Source organism: Marmota marmota, unplaced genomic scaffold, assembly GCF_001458135.2.
Source record: "Marmota marmota marmota unplaced genomic scaffold, marMar, whole genome shotgun sequence".
In the NCBI taxonomy this organism is placed as follows: domain Eukaryota; kingdom Metazoa; phylum Chordata; class Mammalia; order Rodentia; family Sciuridae; genus Marmota; species Marmota marmota.
In genome coordinates, this window is record NW_026000005.1 from 45,607,354 (window position 1) to 45,630,904 (window position 23,551).

The 23,551-nt window shown below is 44.8% G+C and overlaps 1 protein-coding gene and 1 pseudogene across 4 annotated transcripts in view; both read left to right on the plus strand.

The window, feature by feature from the left end:
- The first annotated feature begins 2,530 nt into the window (after window positions 1–2,530).
- LOC107138419 (nuclear body protein SP140-like protein) overlaps window positions 2,531–23,551 on the plus strand; it is a 50,041-nt gene continuing 29,020 nt past the window's right edge. Inside the window, exons 1-9 of one of the 4 annotated variants that reach the window (XM_048808704.1) lie at window positions 2,536–3,916; window positions 4,799–4,967; window positions 6,730–6,813; window positions 7,920–8,000; window positions 11,363–11,443; window positions 12,268–12,348; window positions 13,571–13,651; window positions 14,868–14,948; window positions 16,038–16,118. In XM_048808704.1, the coding sequence (XP_048664661.1) occupies window positions 3,761–3,916; window positions 4,799–4,967; window positions 6,730–6,813; window positions 7,920–8,000; window positions 11,363–11,443; window positions 12,268–12,348; window positions 13,571–13,651; window positions 14,868–14,948; window positions 16,038–16,118 (895 nt within the window). In that variant the 5' untranslated portion in view covers window positions 2,536–3,760. Of the gene's footprint in view, window positions 3,917–4,798; window positions 4,968–6,729; window positions 6,814–7,919; window positions 8,001–11,362; window positions 11,444–12,267; window positions 12,349–13,570; window positions 13,652–14,867; window positions 14,949–16,037; window positions 16,119–23,551 lie in introns of all 4 variants that reach the window. The other 3 variants (XM_048808706.1, XM_048808705.1, XM_048808707.1) reach the window with 3 other exon arrangements.
- On the plus strand, window positions 8,561–23,547 carry LOC125618282 (annotated as a pseudogene).

Below are 23,551 nucleotides of genomic sequence, written 5' to 3' on the forward strand. Positions count from 1 at the left end.
ATTTTTTTCTTTTCCCTTTCCCTTGACAGAAATGCAGGGGAGTTTTCTTGGCTCTTTACACTGAGAACCTGGTGGTGCTCTTGGAGGGAAGAGCCACAAAAGGCTGGGGGCTGCCCTAAGACTCTGGCCCCCAGGAATTTCTCCCTCCACACTCGGCTTCTGGCAATTCACCAAACTTACAATTTAAATGTCCCCTGTCTATGGCTGTGGTGGCTTCTGCCCCAGGTTGCTCACCTTGGCTGAGATTTATCAGTCTCTCCAGATTTGGGGTTGGCAGTTTTCCCCTGAGACCTCAGTTCTTTCATAGATACAAGAAAAGCCCTTGATTTTTGGTTGCTTTCTTCTTGTTGTAGGAGAGGAGTGATGATTTCCAAGGTTTTTGCATTCAGAGTCTAGTGAACTTTCAGATCTCTGTTACGTTTAGATATGTCTCTTAACAAACTTTTTTTTTTGTTTTAAAATTTTGGTTTTATCGTACTATTATCTTATAGTCAGAACATGTAACCTGGAAACTTTCTCATTATTAGTATTTATGGAATTTAATTCAGAGCAAGAAACATGGTATGTTCATAAGTGTTTAGGATCAAGAGTTATTTATAAGTCAATCTTGCTAATTTTTGAAACATATTCTGCACATCTTTGATCTTTTTTTATGTACTAGAGGAGTTAAATTGGAAGTGAAATTGGTCTTAGCAATCATGACAGAATGTCTATCTTTTAAAAATCTTTTTTGCATTTGCCCAGTGGAACTTGCTCAGCTTTTGACTGTTAACATTTTTAATGTTCCCTAATCTTTGTTGTATCTCTTGTAGTTAGATTCTATTTTGATAATTTATACTTTAAGATGGAAATTAATCTGTTTTAAATGATATATTTTCCTATGAATTTTTTTGGTCCTTCTTATAACTTATGTCTCTTTTGTTTTCTGCATTAGAGAAAACAACATGTTCATTTTTTCATTATTTTGTAAGCTTTGTAGTCTCATTTTTACTCCATTGGTTACTCTTGAGTTTTCTAGTTAATTCTCTCTATATCTCTAGTTGGTCTATAGTATCAAATGTGAAACAATATCATTTAAATTCATTTCACTGAATTTTTTACTAGTACTCACTCAATTAAATTTTTTTCATATAACCTTAAGATTGAAATTCTTATAATTTTATTATTATATGCAGTACATAGCCTTTATTTCTAGAACAGTGCTTCTCAAATTCCTTTAGATTCTTTTTCTGTTTTTGCAATACTGGCTATGAACCTCAGCGTGCTCTATCTACTGCTTGCCCCAGTTTGTCAGTAAGAGTTGAGTAGATAATAGGAACAAATGACTCTCAGATCTCAGTGGGGTCTCACGGTGCCTCTGCTCCTGAGGACCCTCCTGCTAGACTCTGCTTCTGGCTAATGCATCACACCATCTGGAATGGTAGAGGACCAGAGAGTGTCTAACCAGAGCCTGGCCTGAACTCTGCTGCCAGAGACATCGTCCCTGGAGCAGGGCAGAGGGGTGAATCTTTCTTTTCCTGGGAGGAAAGTACATCGTGAAATGGGTGAGCCTCAGAAAAGGGCATGAATGGGATATTTTCTCACTGGTTTGCACAAACACATTTTCAGACATTTCAAAGAAAACAAGTTGGAGATTGCAGGTGGTCCTGGCACAGCTAAATATCAATTTTGTCTTCCTATATGAATAACGGATCAGGGTGTAACATTTTTTGTCATTTCCTTCTACATCTAGGTCTGTAGAATTTCATAACTGTTTTTGACATTTAAGGTTTCGAAATTACTTTTAATTTCTCCCTTTAGGGCATTCTCCCTTTGTTCAGGGAAACTCCCTCCCCAACCCATTTAAAGCCATTCTAGTTAACTTTTTAAAAAAATTCAACTATCATTTCAAATTTCCAGGCTCTCCATCTTACTTTCTGGATATTTGTTTCTGCATGGCTTTGTGGGCACAAGGCCTTCTCTTGTCTGTGTGACAGTTCTGGTTTTTAGAATTCTGTTTTCTGCCACATCTCTGTTTCTGCTGGGGTAAGTTTGTCCTTTGCTCATCTTGGTTCTAGTCCTTCATGTGGGTTTCCACCAACACCAATGGTCTGTTGCTCATTCATACTTCAGGATGGGGGACCGAAAAGCTAACTCCAGCTGTCACCTCTCCAGGAGTCCACAGGACACCCTGACCCTTTTCTGACCAGAGAGAAGCATCCTCCACCCACATAGCAATTGGGACTCTGCTGACACTTTTTCTCTTTCAGACTTTAATTTCTTGTCTAATTTCCCTCTTTGTTATTGTGATTTTAATTCTTTGACTGTCATGTTAGGGGACACTCTAGCAAAGAGGAGAAAAACAATTGTGTTCAATCAACCGTCTTTAACCAGAAGTCTTCTTTTTTCGACAGAGAAATAGGATACTATTCTATCCTAGTGCACATTTGAAGTACCTTCTTATGGTGGAATTAAAAAAAAAAAAAAGACCGTACAAGCCTTTATATCAATTAGAAATACAGGGAAGTCTGTTAAGAAATTGCATGTGGACTGGGGCTGTGGCTCAGTGGTAGAGTGCTTGCCTGGCATGTGTGAGGCACTGGGTTCGATCCTTAGCACCACATAAAAATAAATAAAATAAAGGTCCATCAACAACTAAAAGAAAAAAAGAAGAAAGAAAGAAATTTCATGTAAGGGGAACAAGTTACCAAGTGAGACTCAGAGTTACAGCCTTTCTGAGTTCAAAAATTACTTTTTTCCGGGCATGGTCTTACTGTATGAAAACCAGCCGTCTTAGAGGTCTCCATTACATCACCTCCATAGGCAGGTGGGATACAGAATAATGTGTCTTCATTTTGAATATTTGTACAAGTCTCCAAATTGGACCAGAGAAGTATACTGATATTCTTGTGACTGTTCAAACTTCACCAGATAAGAATCTTTGAACCAGTTTGATGACGCAGAATCTTTCAGAAGTTAGAGATGGGAGAGGTGCAGGGTACAGTTCCTTTACATCTTTCTGATGTCTCTCTCTCTCTCTCTCTCGGTTGTTGATTAATAAGACTTGCCTTTCAGTGTTAGGTTCTGTGATACTTCATTTAAAAAAAATTCTCTTGTCTGTAACTTTACACACACACACACTCACACACACACACACACACACACACTGTATTAGAGTTCTATGCGCAACAGAAGCGATGTGTATATAGAGGAAGGGATTTATGGCAAGGAGCCGGCTCTCGCAGTCATGAAGGTTGGCAAGTCCAGACTCTGTGGTGTGGGTAGCAGGCAGATGCAGTTTTGGTTTCTCTCACTTGGTCTTTTTGTTCTATTTAGGTCTTCGATTGGACAAGGCCCACCCACATCATGGAAGGCAAACAGTCTTACTCCTAGTTCACCAATTTAAATGCTCATCTTATTTAAAAACAGCCCCCGCCCACAAGTTGACATGAGAAATCAACCAGCACAGTATCACGTCAATACCAGAGAAGATCTTAACATTTATCAATTTGATGCTTTTCTAAAGAGCTCAGCTCAGTGTTGGTTAGAGCAGGGGGAGTCCTTTTGCCATGTGCAGGTCTTTCCCCAGATCCCCGTTTTCCTTTGCACCCTGGATTGTTCCCTAAAATAAGTGCATTCGTGCTGGTCTTCCCTCATGACCCCTTATTCCACACATTGGCTCTCACCGACCTTCCTGCATGTCTGAAATCATCACCAGCCTCTTGGAAGCTCAGTATCTGTCGTATCTTTGTTTCGTAGGGTGGCCACAGAGCTCCCCAAGATGGAGTTCGAGAACAGAGAGGAGCAGGTTTTGCACGAACACCTTTTCAGGCATTTCAAAGAAAACAAGGTGGAGATTGCGAGTGCAATAACCAAGCTGTTTCCTTTCCTCATGAGCCTCCGAGACCGCGCCTTCATCTCTGAGCAGATGTTTGACGTAAGTCAGGGGAATTTCCTCAGGACCGGAAACCAGCCCCACACTGCATGATGTCAGACTTCAGGGTGGCAATGGGGACCTGTGCCATCCTGTCAAGAGGCAGTGGGAGAAGCAGGCATCACAGAAAGTGTTGCTTTTTCTGCAGTAACTGTTAGTGGGGAGGTGATGGGAGAGGGCAGGCTGGGGAGCAGGAATGCTTCCTAGTGCAGAGCATCTTAGGTGCTTTATGCAAATACTAACGTAAACTAAAGGTAAATTAAGGGACCCCAGCACTGCTTCATTGCAGGCCCTCTTACTTTAAACCCTTGAGCATGACATTTTTGCAACTCACAGGGCAACTTTAGAATAAATTTGGAAACAGACGCTTGCCGTTCTCTCTCCAAGTCATTTTCTGTTCTTTAGACATTTCTGGAGCTCTAGGTTAGGGTTAGCATTGGGTCTCCCGGGGGATACTGAGGACAAGCTGCCTCTCTGTCTTCAGAATTGTTCCTTGTCATTTGGCTAGGATCACAGTAGGAGAGGGTGATCCCTGGTTTCTAGGAGGCTTTCAGGCCAGTCCAGTCCTGGGGACAGAGCAGCGGTCATTGTCCAATCACCAGAACATCTTCTCATGGTCTATAAGACACCCCCCCACACAATCTGGCTCTTAGAGTCCCATACAACATTTGACTTTGGACACACTTTTATTCTTCAAAATGGCTTTCCTCTCAACCTCTCAGAGAGCCAGGTTCACAAAACCAAGAGACTATTTTTATGTAAGAAGTCTCCAAACATGCAAAATTCTTGCAATTCATGAGAGGAGGAACGGTCTAGGCACCCACCTAAGAGTCTTCTATAATCCACAAATCCATAGTGACATAATTCTCATTCAACGTTTTCCAGCATCTTCAAGAAGCTTGTAGAAACCTGGTCCCCGTGAACGCAGTGGTATATACCGTCCTCAGTGAGCTGGAGAAGACCTTCAGCCTGTCACTTCTGAATGAACTGTTCAGCAACACCAATCTGACGGCCTACCCAGACTTAGTGGAGATTTCCAGAAGCTTCCTAAATGGTAACAAAAGCTCTCAGTGGTGTTTGGGGTTCAAGTCCAGTCACCCATGATTCACTCTTGCTGAGGAACCATGGCATGGACACAACAGTGAAGACACCAACCTGACCTGTGTCCTCACAGAGCTCACTCAGGCCCAGTAACCCTAGGACCTGACCTGGGGGCTGTGAAACAGAGGGTTTGAGTCTGCATTTGAATGAGGGAGGCATGAGCGATGCCCTTTCTTAGGAAGGAGGAAGCCCTCTCTGATGCTTATAGACACACAGTCCTATGCCACTTGCTTCTCCTGAGAGAGAAGTCACAAGGGACAGCTGGTGAAAGCTTCAGTGTGTGGCAGGGAGGGAAAACTTTCAGAACCAGGAGACTGGATCATGGAGGGTGGGTTTGGAAGCCAATTTTGGAGGGCCTGATACACCCTGTGCTGAGGAATTTTAAATTTTGTTTTGTTTGGAAATAAAAAAAGCAATAAAGGATTTTTAAGTAGGAAAAAAATTAGAAGTCAGTATGAAGAGTGGAATGTGTTGGTTTGTGGAAACTATACCTTGATTTAAAATAAGAGCTACCTCATTTCCATACAATGATATATCCAAAGTCTAAGAAAGGGATAAAGGATATTGAATATCTAGGTACTAATTTTAAGTCGATATTCTATTTGTACCCAGGATCCTTCCAGTTCAAAGTTGCAGAGAAAACTGTGCATATCTCTGTGGGCTCTGATCTTCTCTGTGTTAGCTTTCCTGTCACTGTGACAAAATACCTGAGATAAACAACTTAAATAGAAAAAAAGATTATTATTATTATTTGGCTCAAGTTTTTAGTCCATGGTTGCTTAGCACTGTGCCTTTGGCCTTTGGTAGGGCAGAACATTACGGTGGGGAGTTTATTAGCGAGCAAAGAGCTGCTTACCACAGGGTGGCTGGGAAGGAGAAAGAGAGATAGAGATAGAGAAAGAGAGAGAGAGAGAGAGAGAGAGAGAGAGAGAGAGAGAAGGGCCATGGCCACACCCCCACTGACCTAACTTCCTTCCACTAGGCCCCACCTCCTAAAGGTTCTACCACCTTCCAATAGCACCACAGCTGGTGATCAAGTCTTCCACACACAGCAGCCTTGGGGGACACTTAAGATTCAAACCATCACACTCTCCATGGACTACAGGGAGCCCCCTCCCTGGCCCCTGTGCCCAGGTCTCCCGGGTTACAGGTCAGGGTTGTCAAGCTCTGCATCCCTGATGACTCACTGTGACGGAGGCTGTGTAGGCTGGTGAGGGCTGGGGTGGCTGGGATCCCTGAGCAGAGTTTGTAGGGAGATCCAGGGCTCTGCAGGTGTCCAGGGAGTGGGTCAGGGCCTGGCACAGAGAGCCTCTCATTCAAAAGAGGATTCAGTCCCAAGATGGGGAAAGCAGAGACAATAGGGTGGAGCCTGCCATGTGGGATGCCAGAGCTCTGAAAGAAGAGAAGCCAGAGGAAAAGCCGAGACACAGTAGGATAAAGAGGACCAGGGAGCAGGGCCGGGCAAGGACCCAGGGTGGGGTTCCTCATGGCGTGGAAGCCACAGCATGTGGCAGGAAATGAGGAGAAGGAAGGCCCAGGGACGAGAGCAAGGGAAACGGGGAGAGGGAGGCTTTGGGGGACCTTGGGTGGGGTCCTTGGAATCGCTGTCCCTTTCCCAAAAGCTCACCTGTGCACTGAACGCCAGAATCCGCACAAAGGCCCGGGCTCTTCCCTCCTCACTGGGTCTGGTTAGTTATTTCCTTGTTTTTCTTCAGTTTTCCGTGAGTGCCAGGCTCTCTGGAGTTGGAGTGGAGGCGAGGCTGAAACCACAGACAGACAGCATCCAGGTGCCCGGGCAGGTAATTATGATTTAAATCACCGACTAACTCACCGATGTGTTTGTCTATCTGTATGAAAGGGACATCTCCATCCTCCCCCCCACCTCTCCCTCACACAAACCCACACCTGTGTTCACCTGTGGCTTTGTTCCCAGGTGTGTGGGAGGCAAGCTGGGGAAGGGGCTTCTGAGTGGAGAACCCAAGGACAGAGAGTAATAGAAATGTAGACTAAAGGGCACCAAATGGAGTTTCCCCAGTAGCCCCCCCTTTTTGTAAAAATATATTTTTTAGTTGTAAACGTATCTTTCATTTTATTTATTTATTTGTTTATATGTGGTGCTGATTGAACCCAGGGCCTCACGCATGCCAGGCAAGTGCTTTACCACTGAGCCACAACCCCAGCCCCCGCCCCCCCAGTAGCCCCTTTTTAATCTAAACAAATAGAGAATATAAATGCAGTCAGGTGTCATTAATGATGGGATATATTGTGAGAGATGTGATTTTAGGTGATTTCTTTCTTGTATGATCATCAGAAAGTGTACTTACAGCAGAGGACAGCTGCAGTGTCACTAGGCAGCATCACATTATGGAATCATTATCACACATGAGGTCCGTCCTTGACTGAAATGTCAGGATGTGTTGAGTGATGACTAGCAGGAGGCAGATGGTGAAGAAAGGAATCATTTTAAACTTACTTGCTAGGGAGTGTTAGGAATAATGACATACAGAATATAGGGGGACAAGATGGAAGGGAGCTCAAAGAATAAATAGGGAGATAATTGTGCCAAGAGGTAAGACTATCATGGAGGAAGAGAGAGAGAAATGCAGAAAGATGGTACAAGTCAGAAAGAGGAAGTTGAGTCAAAGAGATCACAAATAGCTTCATGGTACAGATGCAGTGGTGTGTGAAAACAGGGTTAGAATCAGAAAAAAGGAGAGGTAGAGAGGAGGAGAAGGGGCCAGGGGGCCTAGAAAGTGCTAAAGGAAGTGAAATAGACTGGGTTAGTGCCACACACCTTCCTCCCCAGCAGCACTGCACTGTGAACATCAGAGGCTAGCATGACCACATCCAGGCAGGTGTCCAGGTCACCATCAACTACCAGTCACGTTCCTGTTTCTCTCTACAGTGCCCCAGAAATCTTCTCTACAAATGGATGAAGGAAGAGAATCAGAAGACATGCCCAGGTTATTACCTTATGATAGAGAAGGTAATAAGAATTTAAATTACCTGTTAACTAAAGTTTTATTTTTCTGTCAACATACATATCTATTCTTTCATTTTCTTTTCTATGCTTCCATCCATCTATCCATTCATCCATCTGCCCATCCATCCATCCATCCATCCACCAATCCATCCATCATTCACCCATCCATCCACCAATCCATCCATCCACTAATCCATCCATTCATTCATCCATCCATCCACCAATCCATCCATCCACTAATCCATCCATCCATCCACCAATCCATCCATCCACTAATCCATCCATCCATTCATCCATCCATCCACCAATCCATCCATCCACTAATCCATCCATTCATCCATCCATCCATCCATCCATCCATCCATCCATCCACCAATCCATCCATCCATTCATCCATCCATCCATCAATCCATCCATCCATCTATCCATCCATTCATCCATTCACCATCCATCCATCTATCAATTCATCCATTCACTCTCCTTACACCCCCTGTGTACAGACAGACAAACCAGGCCCAGATTTTGGCTGCTTTTGTAAGAAGACACAAACACATAAGAAGGAGGAGTTCAGACTTGGTGAGATTTTCTTGTGTATAGAACATAAAGAAAGGGAGAATGGAAAATGCAGATAGAACCATTAAATAAATTCCCAAGTGATTGCCAATTTTACCTAAGCAGTCATGCAACTCATCTGTCACCATGTTGGAGTGCATGTTGTCAAGGAAGGAGATAATTTCCACTCTACTTTCTGTGGTTGTGCCGGGAACTTAGACATAATGAGTATAACTGCAATATAAAAAAATTCTTGTGAAAGACTTTTGAAATGGACCTGGTAAGGGGAAGGGTCCCTGCTCCAGTGTCAATGGCAAAGATGAGGCCTTTGATGACATGGGAGAAAGATAAGACAGAAAGACTGAATTTGAATGTTTATATTTAAGTTTCATTTCCCCAGGAGATAAGCTCACTCATCCAGCAAGGTGCAGCGTTTCCAAGGTGGAGAAAGTCATATTAAGGGAGAACCAGAGGGGGAGAGTGCTAAGACAGGGCCTGAGGGGGAGGGCACCCTGCTGTATATGGTAATGGAGAATGAATGAATGAAAAGTCAGCAGAAAGGGAAAATTGTCTGCACACCAGAAAAGACAGTTTGAGACATCTGGGGCTTGAAAGTCACTGGACAGAACCAACTTCTGGCACGAGGATGATCACTTTAGCAGAGTTTTCAGCTATTAATGTGACACAATACATTCAGAGGCAATTGGCCTTCCCCAGGCATTCTTATCTACTCCCACCTATAAACGAATGATCCCAAGACACATCTCCAGGCTTGTCTTCTAGCCTCCTTCATTTGTGAGCCTGAATTCATTCATGCAGATAATCTTAGAGTCGTCTACATTTAGATGCTTTTCAGGAGCCTCAGTATGAGACATAACTAAAATCGCACCTGCAACCCTTCCTGACACGGGACCTGCCTCGTGTCTGGGAGTTCACTGTTAGAACTGGTCCCTCTCCCTCAACTTAGACCATCCAGATTGGTTGATTCTACCTTTCACATACCTCCCACCAGTCATTGCTTTCCATCACCAACACAGAAACCTTAGTCAACATTTCCCCCTTCTCTCTGAGATTATAGAAACGACTTCCAGGCTCAGATTTCCCCTCCCGTCTTGCCCCATCACATGCATTTTGTGGAACCCAATGAGAGGACTCTAAGAAAAATGTGAGTTGGCATAACTTTGCTTTCCTGCTTGAGGTCAATGACTGCTTGCTGTCATAAAGGCTAAATCCATTTTCCTCCCCAAATCTCCAGCTTCATGTCTGCCTCTCCTGCTCTTACTTCAGGGTAATGGAACTTCTTGAGTGATTTTAATTTTCCGATTCCCTCTTCCCCTCTGAGCCACTGCACATGCTTAGCCTTGCACCTGGACGCGTCTTCTTGGCCCCTCCCACTTTCCATCCTGCTCCCAAATCTGGTGAAAGCCTGTGAGGTGGCATGACGATCTCCGAGATGTCTTTTCTCATCCCTGGTTCTAGAGAGCCATAGGATGAGAGATGGGGAAAGAGCACAAAGCCCAGCATCAGGGAAGAAAGGAACTGGGAACGAACATGGGAAAGAAACGAAGCCAGAGAAGAGCGGTCCCAGTGGACCTCATCAGCCAGGCCAGAGGAGGAAGGAGAAGAGGCAGAGACAAATGGAAGGGGTGAAAACGAGAATGAGAAAAAGGGGTGGAGAGAAGCTGGGTGGGATTTCTGACCATCCCCATCAGAGAGCTGAATCATGCAAGACCCCCCTTTCCCCTCACAAAAGCTTCAGACGTAGGCATGCACACCATTGAAGCCTCTCTCCTACAGATGGAAAAATAAGGCCCAGACATGTATGCAGGTTATTTTTGTAAGGGTGGGGTAGAAGAGGAAGAGCAGGCACAGCATCCTGGGATGTTACTGGGTGTCAGGGGCCGGTCATGCAGTCAGAATAGAAAGAGGAAGCTCCGGTTTCAGAATGGACCAGGCCCTGTGTAAGACTGTACAGTTAAATAAGTTGCCGTTAAATAGGAACAAGAAGCTCTGGTGTGACAGTGCCCGGTGTGGTGACCGTCATTACAATGTACAGTGCATTTCAAAAAGCTAGAAGAAAGTTGTTTGAAAGGTTTCACCATAAAGAAATGATAAATGTCTGGGGGAGATATGTTTAACTTGGTTGAAACATGATGCAGTGTATACCTGCCTTGAACACTGCCTGCTACCCCATTGCAAGTAAAAATTTTATGTATGTATGTATCAATCAGAATAAATAAATAGGGTTGGGGTTGTGGCTCAGCGGTAGAGCGCTGTCCTAGCACGTGGGAGTCACTGGGTTCGATTCTCAGCACCACATAAAAATAAGTAAATAAAAATGAAGGTTCATCCACAACTTAAAAATATACATATTTTAAAAAAAGACTTTGAAGAAAAAGTGAAATAATGTTGGTGGGAGGGGGAGAAAATTCTAAGTGCAGAGAGCGTAGGACTGGAGCCACCCACTAGGAGAGCTGAGGTCCAGCACCAGACAGCTGACCAGACAACAAACAGGAAAGGGATACAGTGTCCCCAAAAGAAAATATAAAGAAACAAGAGATGGGAGGAGCCGGGGGAAGAGCAGTCCCACAGTTAAAGAGAACCACAGCTGGGAAGGAGAGAGGATGAGTGGGTAGAACCACGCAGCCAGAGGGAGAGGGGAGGAGAGTCGTTGAGACGGGAAAGAGGTGGAGGCCGACGGAGGCCCTTAGCCTGTGGGACAGACACGTGGTGCCCCTCATAGGTGGTGCCAGCACACTGGGGTGTTTTCAGACCACGTCCCCCCAGGTTCATCATTTCCTTGTTCTTTACAGAGCCCCGTGATCCCCAAACTCCCCAGGAGACTCGCGGAGGAGGAGGAGGAGGACCACAGGAGGCTTTTCCTCCGCAAGCAGGTGAGAAACAGGGCCCTGAGGACATGGGTTCCCAGGGACCTCAATAGATCTCTCCTTTCTAATCAGTGTGGAAAACATCTCCGCCCCCTTCCTGCCTGTCTCTCTTCATTTTTGCAAAGGTGAGGTGGAATTTTATCCATCTTCTTTTGTTTCAAAACTTCGAGAGATAAGGGATAAAGGCCTGGGACGTCCCGAGGGGAGACGGTGCCCTGTGCTGAGAACTTAGGGCGATGAGAGTGTCAAAGTAAAGCTGAGCACCAAGGAACAAGTGCCAGGGTGATAGAATGAAGTGCACCCCAAACCCCAATATCAGCAGGTCTTGACGGGTGAGGTGGGGACATGGCTTCAGCTCCTTCTGGAAACACACGGCGCATGGACCTGTGTTTTGGCAGTGGTAGAAGTCTTGCAATTTAAGAAACTCGTGTTGGGGAGCATTTAATGAGGGCAGGGTCCCTGGTGTTGTGGATCTCGTGAAAACGAAAGGGCTTTTGTCAAGTTGGGAGAAGAGAGCTTCAAGAATGAGGCAAATATAGAAAATCATAGAGATAATCCCGGCATCCAGGAGGTCACAGTAACAGAAACAGAGGTAGAAAAGGAGAAAGTGGGAGACCAAGAGGGAGGCCCACCCAGGAGAGGATGGAGCTTCCCACAACTTTGCTGAGCTTTTCTCCAAAATTCCTCTGAAGCACAGACCAGGAGGATCTCATGGGGGTTCCTCCCACCCAGGAGACGCTGGAGCTTCCGAAACTCTTGCTGAGTCTTTCTCCATAATTCCCCTTTGGGGGTACCTTGACACCTCTGAAGGACATCATTTCTTTCTGCAGAGGGAGGCAACGCCTGTGTGGATATGCATGGGGAAGAAGAACCACAGGAAGCCCCCTGCTCCTCCCCAGGACATGCACCAGGTAAGGAGGAAGCTGATCCAGCCCTGGGTTGCAGGGTGGGGATGGCCAACACAGGCATTTGCTGTTGGCTTCACGCTGAGCACTCTCCAGTTAGTCCTCAGATGGAAGTCTTTGCATTCACCCTGGACTTTATGCTCTTTAAGAAATAAGATCTAGAGACCAAAATTAGGGAAAATTGTTTAGAGAGATTAATGAAAACAAATCATAACCACGTGGCAAGGAAGCATTGAGGAAACCGTGGAGAGCAGATGAATCAAAACACACATTTTGGGGGCTGGGGTTGTGGCTCAGTGGTAGAGTGCTCGCCTAGCATGCCCAAGGCACTGGGTTCCATCCTTACCACCATGGGAATGTAAGAAAGATATTGTGTCCACCTAAAGCTTAAAAATAAATGAATATTAAAAAAGTACACATTTTGAAGAGTAAAAACTGCATCCAAGGGAGGGAAGAAAGAAGTGGCAGGCTGAGCACTGAAGTAAGAGTCACAGTGTACACAGTGACTTGCGGAAGAGAGTACTCTCCAGAGGGAGGTCTAAGAAGGTCTTCACAGGAGGAGTGGCCCAAGGACACAATGAGAGTAATGGTCCTCTCTCCAGCAATGTCACCTGCATTCTGATGACAGAAGATTCCCAGGTGCACGTCTGTGGGGCAGGCCTGTCTTGCCAGCTCATCCTTCCAGAGTTCTCCACTGGATGTCTTTCAGGAACTGAACCCTTCCCATTGGAACCAACACCTTGTTTCTGACACTAGAATTCCTGCTTCTCCAGGCCTGATTCTCTTGGTAAAGGACGAGTGCCCTGTTTCCTCTTGCACTCCTCCATCTTGCCCATCCAAGTGAGATGGGAAAGACAGGAAAAACCAGGGAGCAAACACAGACAGGGACAAAGGAGGAGACAGTAGCACATCCAGAGACAGGCCTTTGGAGACCTGGGGGTCAGAGTCAAGGGCAGAGACAACAATGTGCTGTGGAATGGGGGAGAGAAGCAGGTGCACGGGAGAGGAAATGAATGGGAAGCTGGTTCTCGGCCTTGATGAGGATGCCCGGGGTGTGTCCCACCTACGGGCCAGGTGATCCTGAAGCACAGACCAGGAGCGTCTCAGATGGGGATTCATTCCACCCAGGAGACGCTGGAGCTTCCGAAAACCTTTGCTGAGTTATTCTCCACAATTCCCCTTTGGGGGTAACTTGACACCTCTGAAGGACATTATTTCTTTTCTGCAGAGGGCAGCAATGCCTGTGTGGATATGCATGGGGAAGAAGAACCACAGGAAGCCCCCTGCTCCTCCCCAGGACATGTACCAGGTAAGGAGGAAGCTGATCCAGCCCTGGGTTGCAGGGTGGGGATGGCCAACACAGGCGTTTGCTGTTGGATTCACACTGAGCACTCTCCAGTTAGTCCTCAGATGGAAGTCTTTGCATTCACCCAGGACTTTATGTTTTTAAGAAATAAGATCTAGAGGCCCAAATTAGGGAAAATTTTTTAGACAGATGAATGAAAGCAAATCATAACCACGTGGCAAGGTAGCATTGAGCAAACCATGGAGAGCAGGTCAATCAAAACACACATTTTGGGGGCTGGGGTTGTGGCTCAGTGGTAGAGCACTCGCCTAGCCAAGGCACTGGGTTACATCCTTAGCACCATGTTAATGTAAAAGAAAGATATTGTGTCCACCTAAAACTTAAAAATAAATGAAGATTTTAAAAAGTACACATTTTGAAGAGTAAAAACTCTATCCAAGGGAGGGAAGAAAGAAGTGGCAGGCTGAGCACTGAAGTAAGAGTCACAGTGTACACAGTGACTTGCGGAAGAAGGTCCTCTCCAGAGGGAGGTCTAAGAAGAATGTCTTCACAGGAGGAGTGGCCCAGGGACACACTGAGAGTAATGGTCCTCTCTCCAGCAACGTCACCTGCTCTCCGATGACAGAAGATTCCCAGGTGCACGTCATAGGGCAGGCCTGTCTTGCCAGCTCATCCTTCCTAGTTCTCCACTGGATGTCTTTCAGGAACTGAACCCTTCTCATTGGAACCAACACCTTGTTTCTGACACTAGAATTCCTGCTTCTCCAGGCCTGATTCTCTTGGTGAAGGACGAGTGCCCTGTTTCCTCTTGTACTCCTCCATCTTGCCCATCCATGTGAGATGGGAAGGACAGTAAAAAGCAGGGAGCAAACACAGACAGGGACAAAGGAGGAGGCAGTGGCACATTCACAGTCAGGCCTCTGGAGACCTGGGGGTCAGAGACAAGAGCAGAGACAGCAATGTGCTGTGGAATGGGGGAGAGAAGGAGGTGCTCAGGAGAGGAAATGAATGGGAAGCTGGTTCTCGGCCTTGATGAGGATGCCCGGGGTGTGTCCACCTATGGGCCAGGTGATCCTGAAGCACTCACCGGGAGGGTCTCAGATGGGGATTCGTCCCACCCAGGAGACGTTGGAGCTCCGAAACCTTTGCTGAGTTTTTCTCCACAATTCCCCTTTTGGGTACCTTGGCACGTCTGAAGGATGTCATTTCTTTTCTGCAGAGGGAAGCAATGCCTGTGTGGATATATGTGGGGAAGAGGAACCACAGGAAGCCCCCTGCTCCTCCCCAGGACATGCACCAGGTAAGGAGGAAGCTGATCCAGCCCTGGCGTTTGCTGTTGGCTTCACACTGAGCACTCTCCAGCTAGTCCTCAGATGCAAGTCTTTGCATTTATCCTGGAGTTTTTTGGGAAGCACAAGGAAAAATTCTTGTGAATTCTGTTTGGAACAATATGGCCTTCATTGTTCGAATATGCGTTTTCCCTGCTCATGTTGAAGTAATAAGTTCCAAGGAATGACTCTCTTTCTCTTTTATTGTTACATTATAGTTGTGTATGTTGATGGGGTTTGCTCTTCCATATTCGTACATGCACACGATTTAACAACCTAATTTGGCCAGTATCACTCCCCAGCTTCCCCTCCCCCAGCCCGCTGTGGTTCCTGTCTTTAACTGATCTCCCTTTGATTTTTTGGAATTCGAGTCCCATTTTTATTTTCCTTTTTCCTCTCCAGCTTCTTCATATGAGGGAAAGCATATGACCCTTAACGAGTTAGACCTTTCCCCTTCACTCTTCCCGCCTATTTATGCTAAAAATTCAATATATGATTCTGATCTCTGCACGTCCAATATTTTCTCTGAACTCTCTGGCTCCACCTGAGCATACTAAGATATGTTTCAGGGTCCCTCTGCGTGGTCTGTTGTGACCTTGTATCTCTTCAGTTTCCTGGGAACTGGATACTACCCAGATGGCCCCCACAGACAATCTAGAGGAGGTGGTCAGCCAGCCACTGTGGATTGGAGAAGGCATTTGTGCTGTCTGCTCCCAAGCAACTGCGGAATCTTTGTTTCTCCCCGTCTTCTCCCATTCCGCCCTGCTGCTTGTAGTTACCAGGCAGAGGAGCCAAAGTAAGGGGTCAGAAATAAGAGAGAATGTGCTGTTCAGGGAGGGAGCAAGGTGGGAAGACTGTCCCCTGCCTCTGGTAAGAGTGACAGGAGCTGCCTTAGCCCCCACGTCGGGAGGATTCAAAGGCAGGAGGGTCTGAGGCCAGGGACGTCCCCCAGGAGTCACTTGCACTGCCTGGGGCTTCCTGGCCTTCCCGTGTGGGCTTTCCTGTCATGGAATCCTGGGGTTGAACATGGAGTCCTCGAAGGGTTTCATTCTCTTCTGCAGAAGGTAACAGTTGCTGTTTCCAAATGTCTGATGAAGAAGAGGCCCAGGAAGGCTTGGGCTCACCCCCCGCGGGTGAGCCAGGTAAGGCAGGGGAGGGGTGGCGATGGCTGCTGGGTGTTGGGGGGCTAGTGTTTCCTGGTGGGTTTACTCTGAATGTGCTTCATAATGAAATGATCCAGTTACTCTTCACATTTTCCCTTGGCCTTTTGGGGAAATTCAGGGAGACAAGAAATCTCGAGAAACTCTGGGATTAAGGAGTCTTTTTGTTTGTTATTAGGTATTGGTATATGCACTTAAAGTCGAAAAATACTAGGATAAGAGAATGCTCTTTTGCCTTCCTCTTTTCACCACTGTTAGTATTATTATTTGAATTCTTATAACAATTTTTGTTCCCATTCACTCCTTATCTTTTATGGAAATAAAAAAAAAAGCTTAGCATTTCTCTGCTGGTTGATAATTTTTTTACAGTTTTGTCACAAACTTGACAAAGCCTTCAAAGAAACACTAATGTAGTATCTAATTGATAGAATTCAGATGAGCTATTTATAAAACCAGATTCTGGTTTGGACCAGTGTTCTCCCTGTGCCATTGGATTACACAGTGTTTTTTCAGTGTGCTTCAATAATTACGCTCTTCTTCCATCCTCAAAAACTTTAAGACACAGGCAGGGAGATGTTGCTACTGTTTTGAGGAACTAGAAATAAGATGTATATAAGATGCAAGGAAGAGAAGTCCCAAGAGAGAAAAGCAGAATGGAGATCCACATGGGCTTCAGGTTCTAAGAAGCTGGCATGAGGTTGGGCCATGTTCAATGTCCAAAGCAGAAGTCCAAGGGGCCTTTGGGTACCCAGAAATCCACTAGGATTCAATGGACAGAGATTTTATTTAGCAAATAAAGAATGCTTAGGGAGAGAGGAGGGGGGAAATCACAGAAAATATGTGAATGTAATCTACCATATGAGATAGGAGATACCCAGAAGAGTAGAGCCTGAAGAAGTGAACACAGAGGCAATGTGAAAAAGTAGACACAGAGAATCACCGAAGGAGAAAAAGGCAGATAATCATGGAGACTGGAAATGTCAGGGAGAAGATCCAGAAAGTCAAGGAGAAGCACAGAGGCCCTTTATGAGGTGTAGCAATGAAAATGTGTACAGTATTAAAAGAAGAGGGTACCACTTCATATTCAACCAAAGGCTGAATTCATTGTTTTTTAACCGAGGAAGAGTTGTGCTTATGAGTCCAGTTTTTCTAAATAGCACTCCTATTGAGAAATGTTTGGGGAGAGTGTGGAGCTCAGGGATTGGAGGACCTTTGGAAGTGGCCTTGCATGGGGACTAGCTGACCCTTAGTGAGAGCAGGCTAAGGGGAGCATGGCCCCTACATCTCTGCTGACTGTCAGAATCTTGGGGATGTGATGATGGGCTGGCTTTCAGAGGCCTGTGTCCTGGACGGAAGCTATCATTGACTAATTGGGATGATTCTAGCTTTATTTGTTCATGTGGCCAAAGAATAATGAGTTTTCCTAGGAGTGTAGGAACTTTGAAATCTGTTTCCCCATGAGGAAGTCCCTACTAAGAAGATGCAAGAAAGGCCATGAAGGTATTGTTCATAGCCAAATGTTTTCTGTAAGAGGACACTGGATTAAAACTCCTAGGCTTCTCCCCCACTGAGTGACAGGGCTGCTGGACTGAGTGTTAAGCCTATGGAAGAAGACAGAAAAAAGAGAAGTAGTGATATTTAGTAATTAGTTGATCAAATGACTAGTTCCTTGTGGTTGTAGGGCTGAGGTCACAGCTTTGCTGCTGGTTCTTGGCCAGGGCTTACTCAACCCACAGAGGCCACTCACATCCCCTGACACATGGCCCCTGCATCTCCAAGGGAGCAACAGTGTGTGGAGTCCTGTGCACGCTCTGAACTTCTGAGTGCCTCTTCTGCTGCCAGCGGGAAAACATTCAGTACTTTTAAAGGGCTCATGTGACTAGGCCCAGCCCACCTAGATAACCCTCCCCTTCTCAAGGTCAACTCTGCAATACAACGTAACCTAATCATGGGAATAACACCTCACGTTCATAGTTCCTTAGATTAGGGAAGAAAATCTCCAGGAGCCTTCGTAGAATTCTGCCTACCAAGCAGTGCTTAACAAAACCCAGAGAAAATAACTGTCTAGATGAGCCACTGATTTCCCCAAGAGAATAATATTAAACGGGACATCAAATGAAAGTAGAACATAAATGTATGAAAGAAAAGAATCTGTCTTTAGACGAGGCTGAAGAGATTATAGTAAATGGATTAGGTGCCCAGGAAATGAAGTGTAGCTGTTCTGTTTAATGCTTGCAGATCTTAAATCACACGTAGTGGAGGAATGCCGATGTTCAGATCAACTATAAACTGATCATGCATGGGAGAATTTTTTGGGAACTTCTAAAATTAGTCCTTGTGTATGTTTTTTAATCTGTCAGTCCCATTTGCAGAAGAGATCTCTACCCAGTACATCTGTAGGGGTATTACTAAAGAAAAGAAGGATATGGATTGCTCATTGTTGGGCCTCCTCCCATAGCTCTCCGACACCATTCTGCTGCTCCAGAATGAAGGCCTATTCACCACACTGCACCAAGGCTTCGGCAACTTGGGCAAATGAAGAGGAGACAGGCTGGATAAATGATAAGAGAATGAAGATCTACAGTGATTGAATCTGTTTGGGTTTACCCTGTGAAACAAGAAGGAAGACATCTGTACTTCTTCACAAGGTTCTTCCCAATGTCCATTTCAGTTACAAGGTCCTCAACATAAAGAAGGAGAAAGTTCAGAAGCACACCATAGAATATTCATTACATTGTTGGCTGCTGAGAAGAAACAGGCTGCTTTTACCTATCCTGAGCTGAGAGCATCTAGATTTTGATTGGATTGTTGCCAGAGCTCATTAGCATAGTGTACCCTGACCTGGAATAGGGAACAGGAAAGTGACCAGAACTTACTGGGACCTGAACGGGAGATGAGTTCTTGACAATATTGTCTACATCTGGATAAGAAGTCAGAAGGCTAATTCACTTATATCAAGAACCTTTGAGAGCAAATTCTCAAGTTCAAATTGAAGGAAATTGAATAGAGGAAAACGTGTGGGTGACCTGACTTTATCATGGAACCTGACGACTTTGATTCTGAAGACAAAGAGGTATTAAACTGGGACATTAATGACATGAAACTGCCACAGAATGTGAAAAAGACTGTTCCAGGAGTGGCCAGATTCCTATGTGAAGCACATCTACAGCTCAGAGGACAGGAAGGCACAGCGGCACCTGAGCAGCTGGGCCATGCGCAACGCGAACAACCGCAACTCTCGCATCCTCAAGAAGTCCTGCCTGGGCGTGGTGGTACGCGGCCACAACTGCTCTACCAAGGAGGGGCGCAAGGTCTACCTGAGAAGACCTGCGATCTGTGTCAAAGCCCGGCAGAAGCAGCAGAAGAAAAGTTGTCCCAACTGTAATGGGCCTTTGAAGCTTATTCCTTGCCGAGGCCGTGGGGGCTTCCCCGTCACCAACTTCTGGAGACACGATGGACGCTTCATATTCTTCCAATCAAAGGGAGAGCATGATCATCCAAAGCCAGAAACCAAGTTAGAAGCTGAGGCAAGAAGAGCAATGAAGAAAGTGCATGGGGCACCTGCCTCTGTCTCCCTAAAGCTGAAGGGGAACCCAGGATCGAAGTCTCTTCCAGGTGAAACACAAAGTCAGGGAAGTTTACCTTTAACTTCGTCATTCCAGGAAGGTGTCCAATTGCCTGGCAGTTACAGTGGACATTTAATAGCTAACACTCCCCAGCAGAATTCACTGAATGATTGCTTATCCTTCTCCAAGAGTTATGGTTCAGGGGGAACCACTGATCTGGCAGACCCGACTTCCACCTTAGACCCCACTAAGCTGTATGAAAAATGTAGATTTTCCAGTAATAGGATCTACAATAGTGGAGACCTGTTTCAGCCTTCTGCTTCTGGAGTCTACTCAGATTATGACAATCTGCAAGCATGGAATAAAAACGCTGCTTTGGGGAGAAGCCCTCTCAATGACAACTATTGTCCCCATTATCCTTTTCCTCTGGCCTTGTGACTTCTTTCCTTCCCAGAATTCTTTGGAAAACTTTCCCCAGCAGATTCCCCTGGAACCACCTGCTGCCAAAACTAGCTGCCACCCATTATGGCCAAATCCAGGGGGCGAGCTTTATGAAGAGAAAGTGCCTGTGGATTTCAACAGCTACGTTCCTTCTCTCGCTTACCATCCACCACAGGAAGACCCCTTTCTGTTCACCTACACCTCCCATCCTCACCAGCGATGCTCCCTGCCAGGCAAGAGCACCAAGTGGGATTTTTGAGGAAGAAATGAGCTATATGGGTTTGGATCATTGCAACAATGAAATGCTTCTACACCTCTGTCCTTTAAGATGACTTAAATCTTTCGACAATCCCTTCCCTCCTGCAAAAACAAACAAACAAACAAAAGAAACCAAACAAACAAACAAAAAACTACTTTGAGAAATGGCTGGAAGAATTTCCTTAGGAAGCAGCTTTTAAAACATAACTACAGATAAATGGGAATCACAACAAGTGGTAGGCAAAACATTTTTCATGCAAATAATCTTTTTGCCTCCTCCACCCTAATGCTTCCATCCTCAGTAAGGACTAGAAACTTATCCAGTCTGCTGTGTGAAATGCCCTCTGATCTCCCCACCCCACACTCATTGTTTGGGGCTTTTAGCACCTCTGCTACCTATTGGGTTTCATTGTCACAGACACATATCAAATGGAGCAAAGATGTGAAGAGTCCACCTGCTTAGGATCTCCTCCATGCCTTCTTTTTCATAACAAAAAAATGACAGAACCCAGAAACAGAGGGTAGAAAGAGCTGCAGAAGTATATAAAGATAGTCTAGAATTGATATATTTAATACTTTGTTTAGTAATCAAATTCATTTATAAAATATGTATTTTCTAGTTGAGTTCTAAGACTTGTCAAGACAAGAAGCATGAACTAACTCCATAAAGGACAGCAGAATTAAATGGACACATGAAGAGAATTCCAGTGTTCTACTACATTACTCACGTCCTTCTCCCTCCTCCTCACTGACTTCACCTTTTAAAGGGATTTGATTCTGTCCTATTTAAGTTATTCTTTATTTCACCTAACTCAGTGCCAAATTCGTAATATGTAAGAAATGTTTGCTTAGAAAAGTATCTTTGGGGACTGGGCATGTTGCTCAATGCTGAGGTGTGTTTAGAACACACAAGTCCTTGGGTTCAATCCTCAGCACCGAAGAATAAGAAAGAAAAGTCTGTATAATTAACATGGTCATGATTGGCTAGCCATATTTGAATGCCAGTTCCCCCTCTTTGCTGAAGTGTGTTAATGCAAACAAATAAGTATTTTTAAAAGTAGATGATTTTTTTTTATTTGTAACAAACACACATGATATAAAATTAAAAAGTAAAAAAGAAAAAAAAAAGAGAAAAGAAAGATATGTAGATATTTTGTAATTTTGTTCTGAAAGTAACAGTTTCTGGTTGGGATATGGGAACATCTGGAGATTTCCCCCCTTCTTTTACAGAAGTACTTACCAAATGTGTTACTTACTTTCTTTCTTTTTTCTTTTTTGGTACTGGGGATTGAACCCATGGGCACTTAACCACTGAGCCACATCCCATTCATTTTTATATTTTATTTAGAGACAGGGTCTCACTGAGTTGCTTAGGGCCTCACTAATTTGCTGAGGCTGGCTTTGAACTTGCAATCCTCCTGCCTCAGCCTCTTGAGCCACTGGGATTACAGGCATCAGCCACCACGCCTAGCTGAAATGTGTTATTTTTGACATGTCAAAAGTCCCTCCTTGTAATCCAGTTACCCTTTCTTGCCATTTATTCAGATGGGTGCAAGAGTTAGAATCATAGGGAGTCTATAAAGGAGGGGCAAGTTTTGTCAGGGAATGCTTGTGGCTTTAAGGAAGACAGTCATGTGACAAACAGCGAGGAGGCCATTGCATTCAGCAATGAATGTGAATGGTGTGGGGCCCAGGCATGGAACACTGGGATCACCAACCAGAGACTCAAAAGGAGATACATGACCAATGACACAAGAATAACTTAATCCAGCTTGCATACTACATAAATGATTTGTGGTTCAAACTGACAAGACACCAAGTTGCCCTCTTGAAGGTTGTGATGAGGAACCCAAGACAAAGTGTGACCAAACATCTTTGCACAATTTGGCTACTGTCTATGAACCCACATCCATCAGTTTGGGGGGCTGACTTGGATTAAGGATTTATTAGACCTTTGTCTCCATATATGTGCTTTGGATCACATTCTTTTCTTTTTTTAAAATAAATTTATTTATTTTTATGTGGTGCTGAGATCAAACCCAGTGCTTCATGCATGCAAGGCAAGTGATCTACCACTGAGCTACAACCCCAGTCCCAGGATCACATTCTTTTAATATTCAGAAAGCACAGGAAAATCAGAAACAGACAATACAAGACTTTTTAAAACAGACAAAAGTGAGAACAAATGATATAGTGGAGAATAAGTACATAAGTGGAGGGAATAATTGCTAGATGCTGTACTTCCAAACCAAAATATCTAAACAAAACCAAAATAAATCAGATGAAACAAATTAAATCAGATAAATTCAGAAATAAAAGCCCAGGGAAACAACCCAGAGCTCAAGTGTTGTTAATGCTGATTCATTTGGCAGTGGACCAGGAAGACCACTGAGCTAGGCCCAGGCCCAAGAGGTATGGAATTGACCACTGTGAGGTCCAAGGATCCCATTGGACCTTCTTAAGCAAGTCTTCCAGAGGATATTGGTGGGGACTCCAAAATTTGAAGAGAAAACTCATCACTCAATATCTGAGCTCAGTATCTGAAATTGCTAAGCAAAGGTCCCATTGGGAGGTGACACTGTGCTTATGGGACACAGTCTCTATGAAACAGGAAACTGCTGATTTTTTAATGAGTTTTGGAAAAATAAGGATTTCAGGACCCAACCCTTCTAGAAGCAGGAGTGTTTATGAGTATGTTGGCATTTAGCCACTGTTCAGGCTTTTTAGGGGGTGTTGGCTGATGGCTTGATGTCAATCCTGCAGGGCTGCCTCTGACTGGCTGACTTTGAGCAATGTGGTTAGTGATGTAAGTAGTCACTGGCCAGTTGGGATGAGTTTGAAAATGGTTCTGTTGGGTACTCTTTACTATTTCCAAAGAACAACTAGTGGGTTTTTTTTTATTTTCTGGAAGAAAAGAGCTTTTTAAAAACAATTTTCTGGGCTACAAGTAGAAAGATAAAAGTTTTAGAAAAGGCAAATGAGGTGTCAAATGGAAAGAGCAGGGCTCTGCTGGATCTTGGGTGTGGTTATTGAGCAGATATTATTCCTCCCCCAGTTCATCTTAGCCTAGAACTTCAGTGTGGGAGCACCGGGACTCTTCCCTGGTCACTGTCTCAGGATCCATGGACTGTAATCTTCTTGTTTCTCATT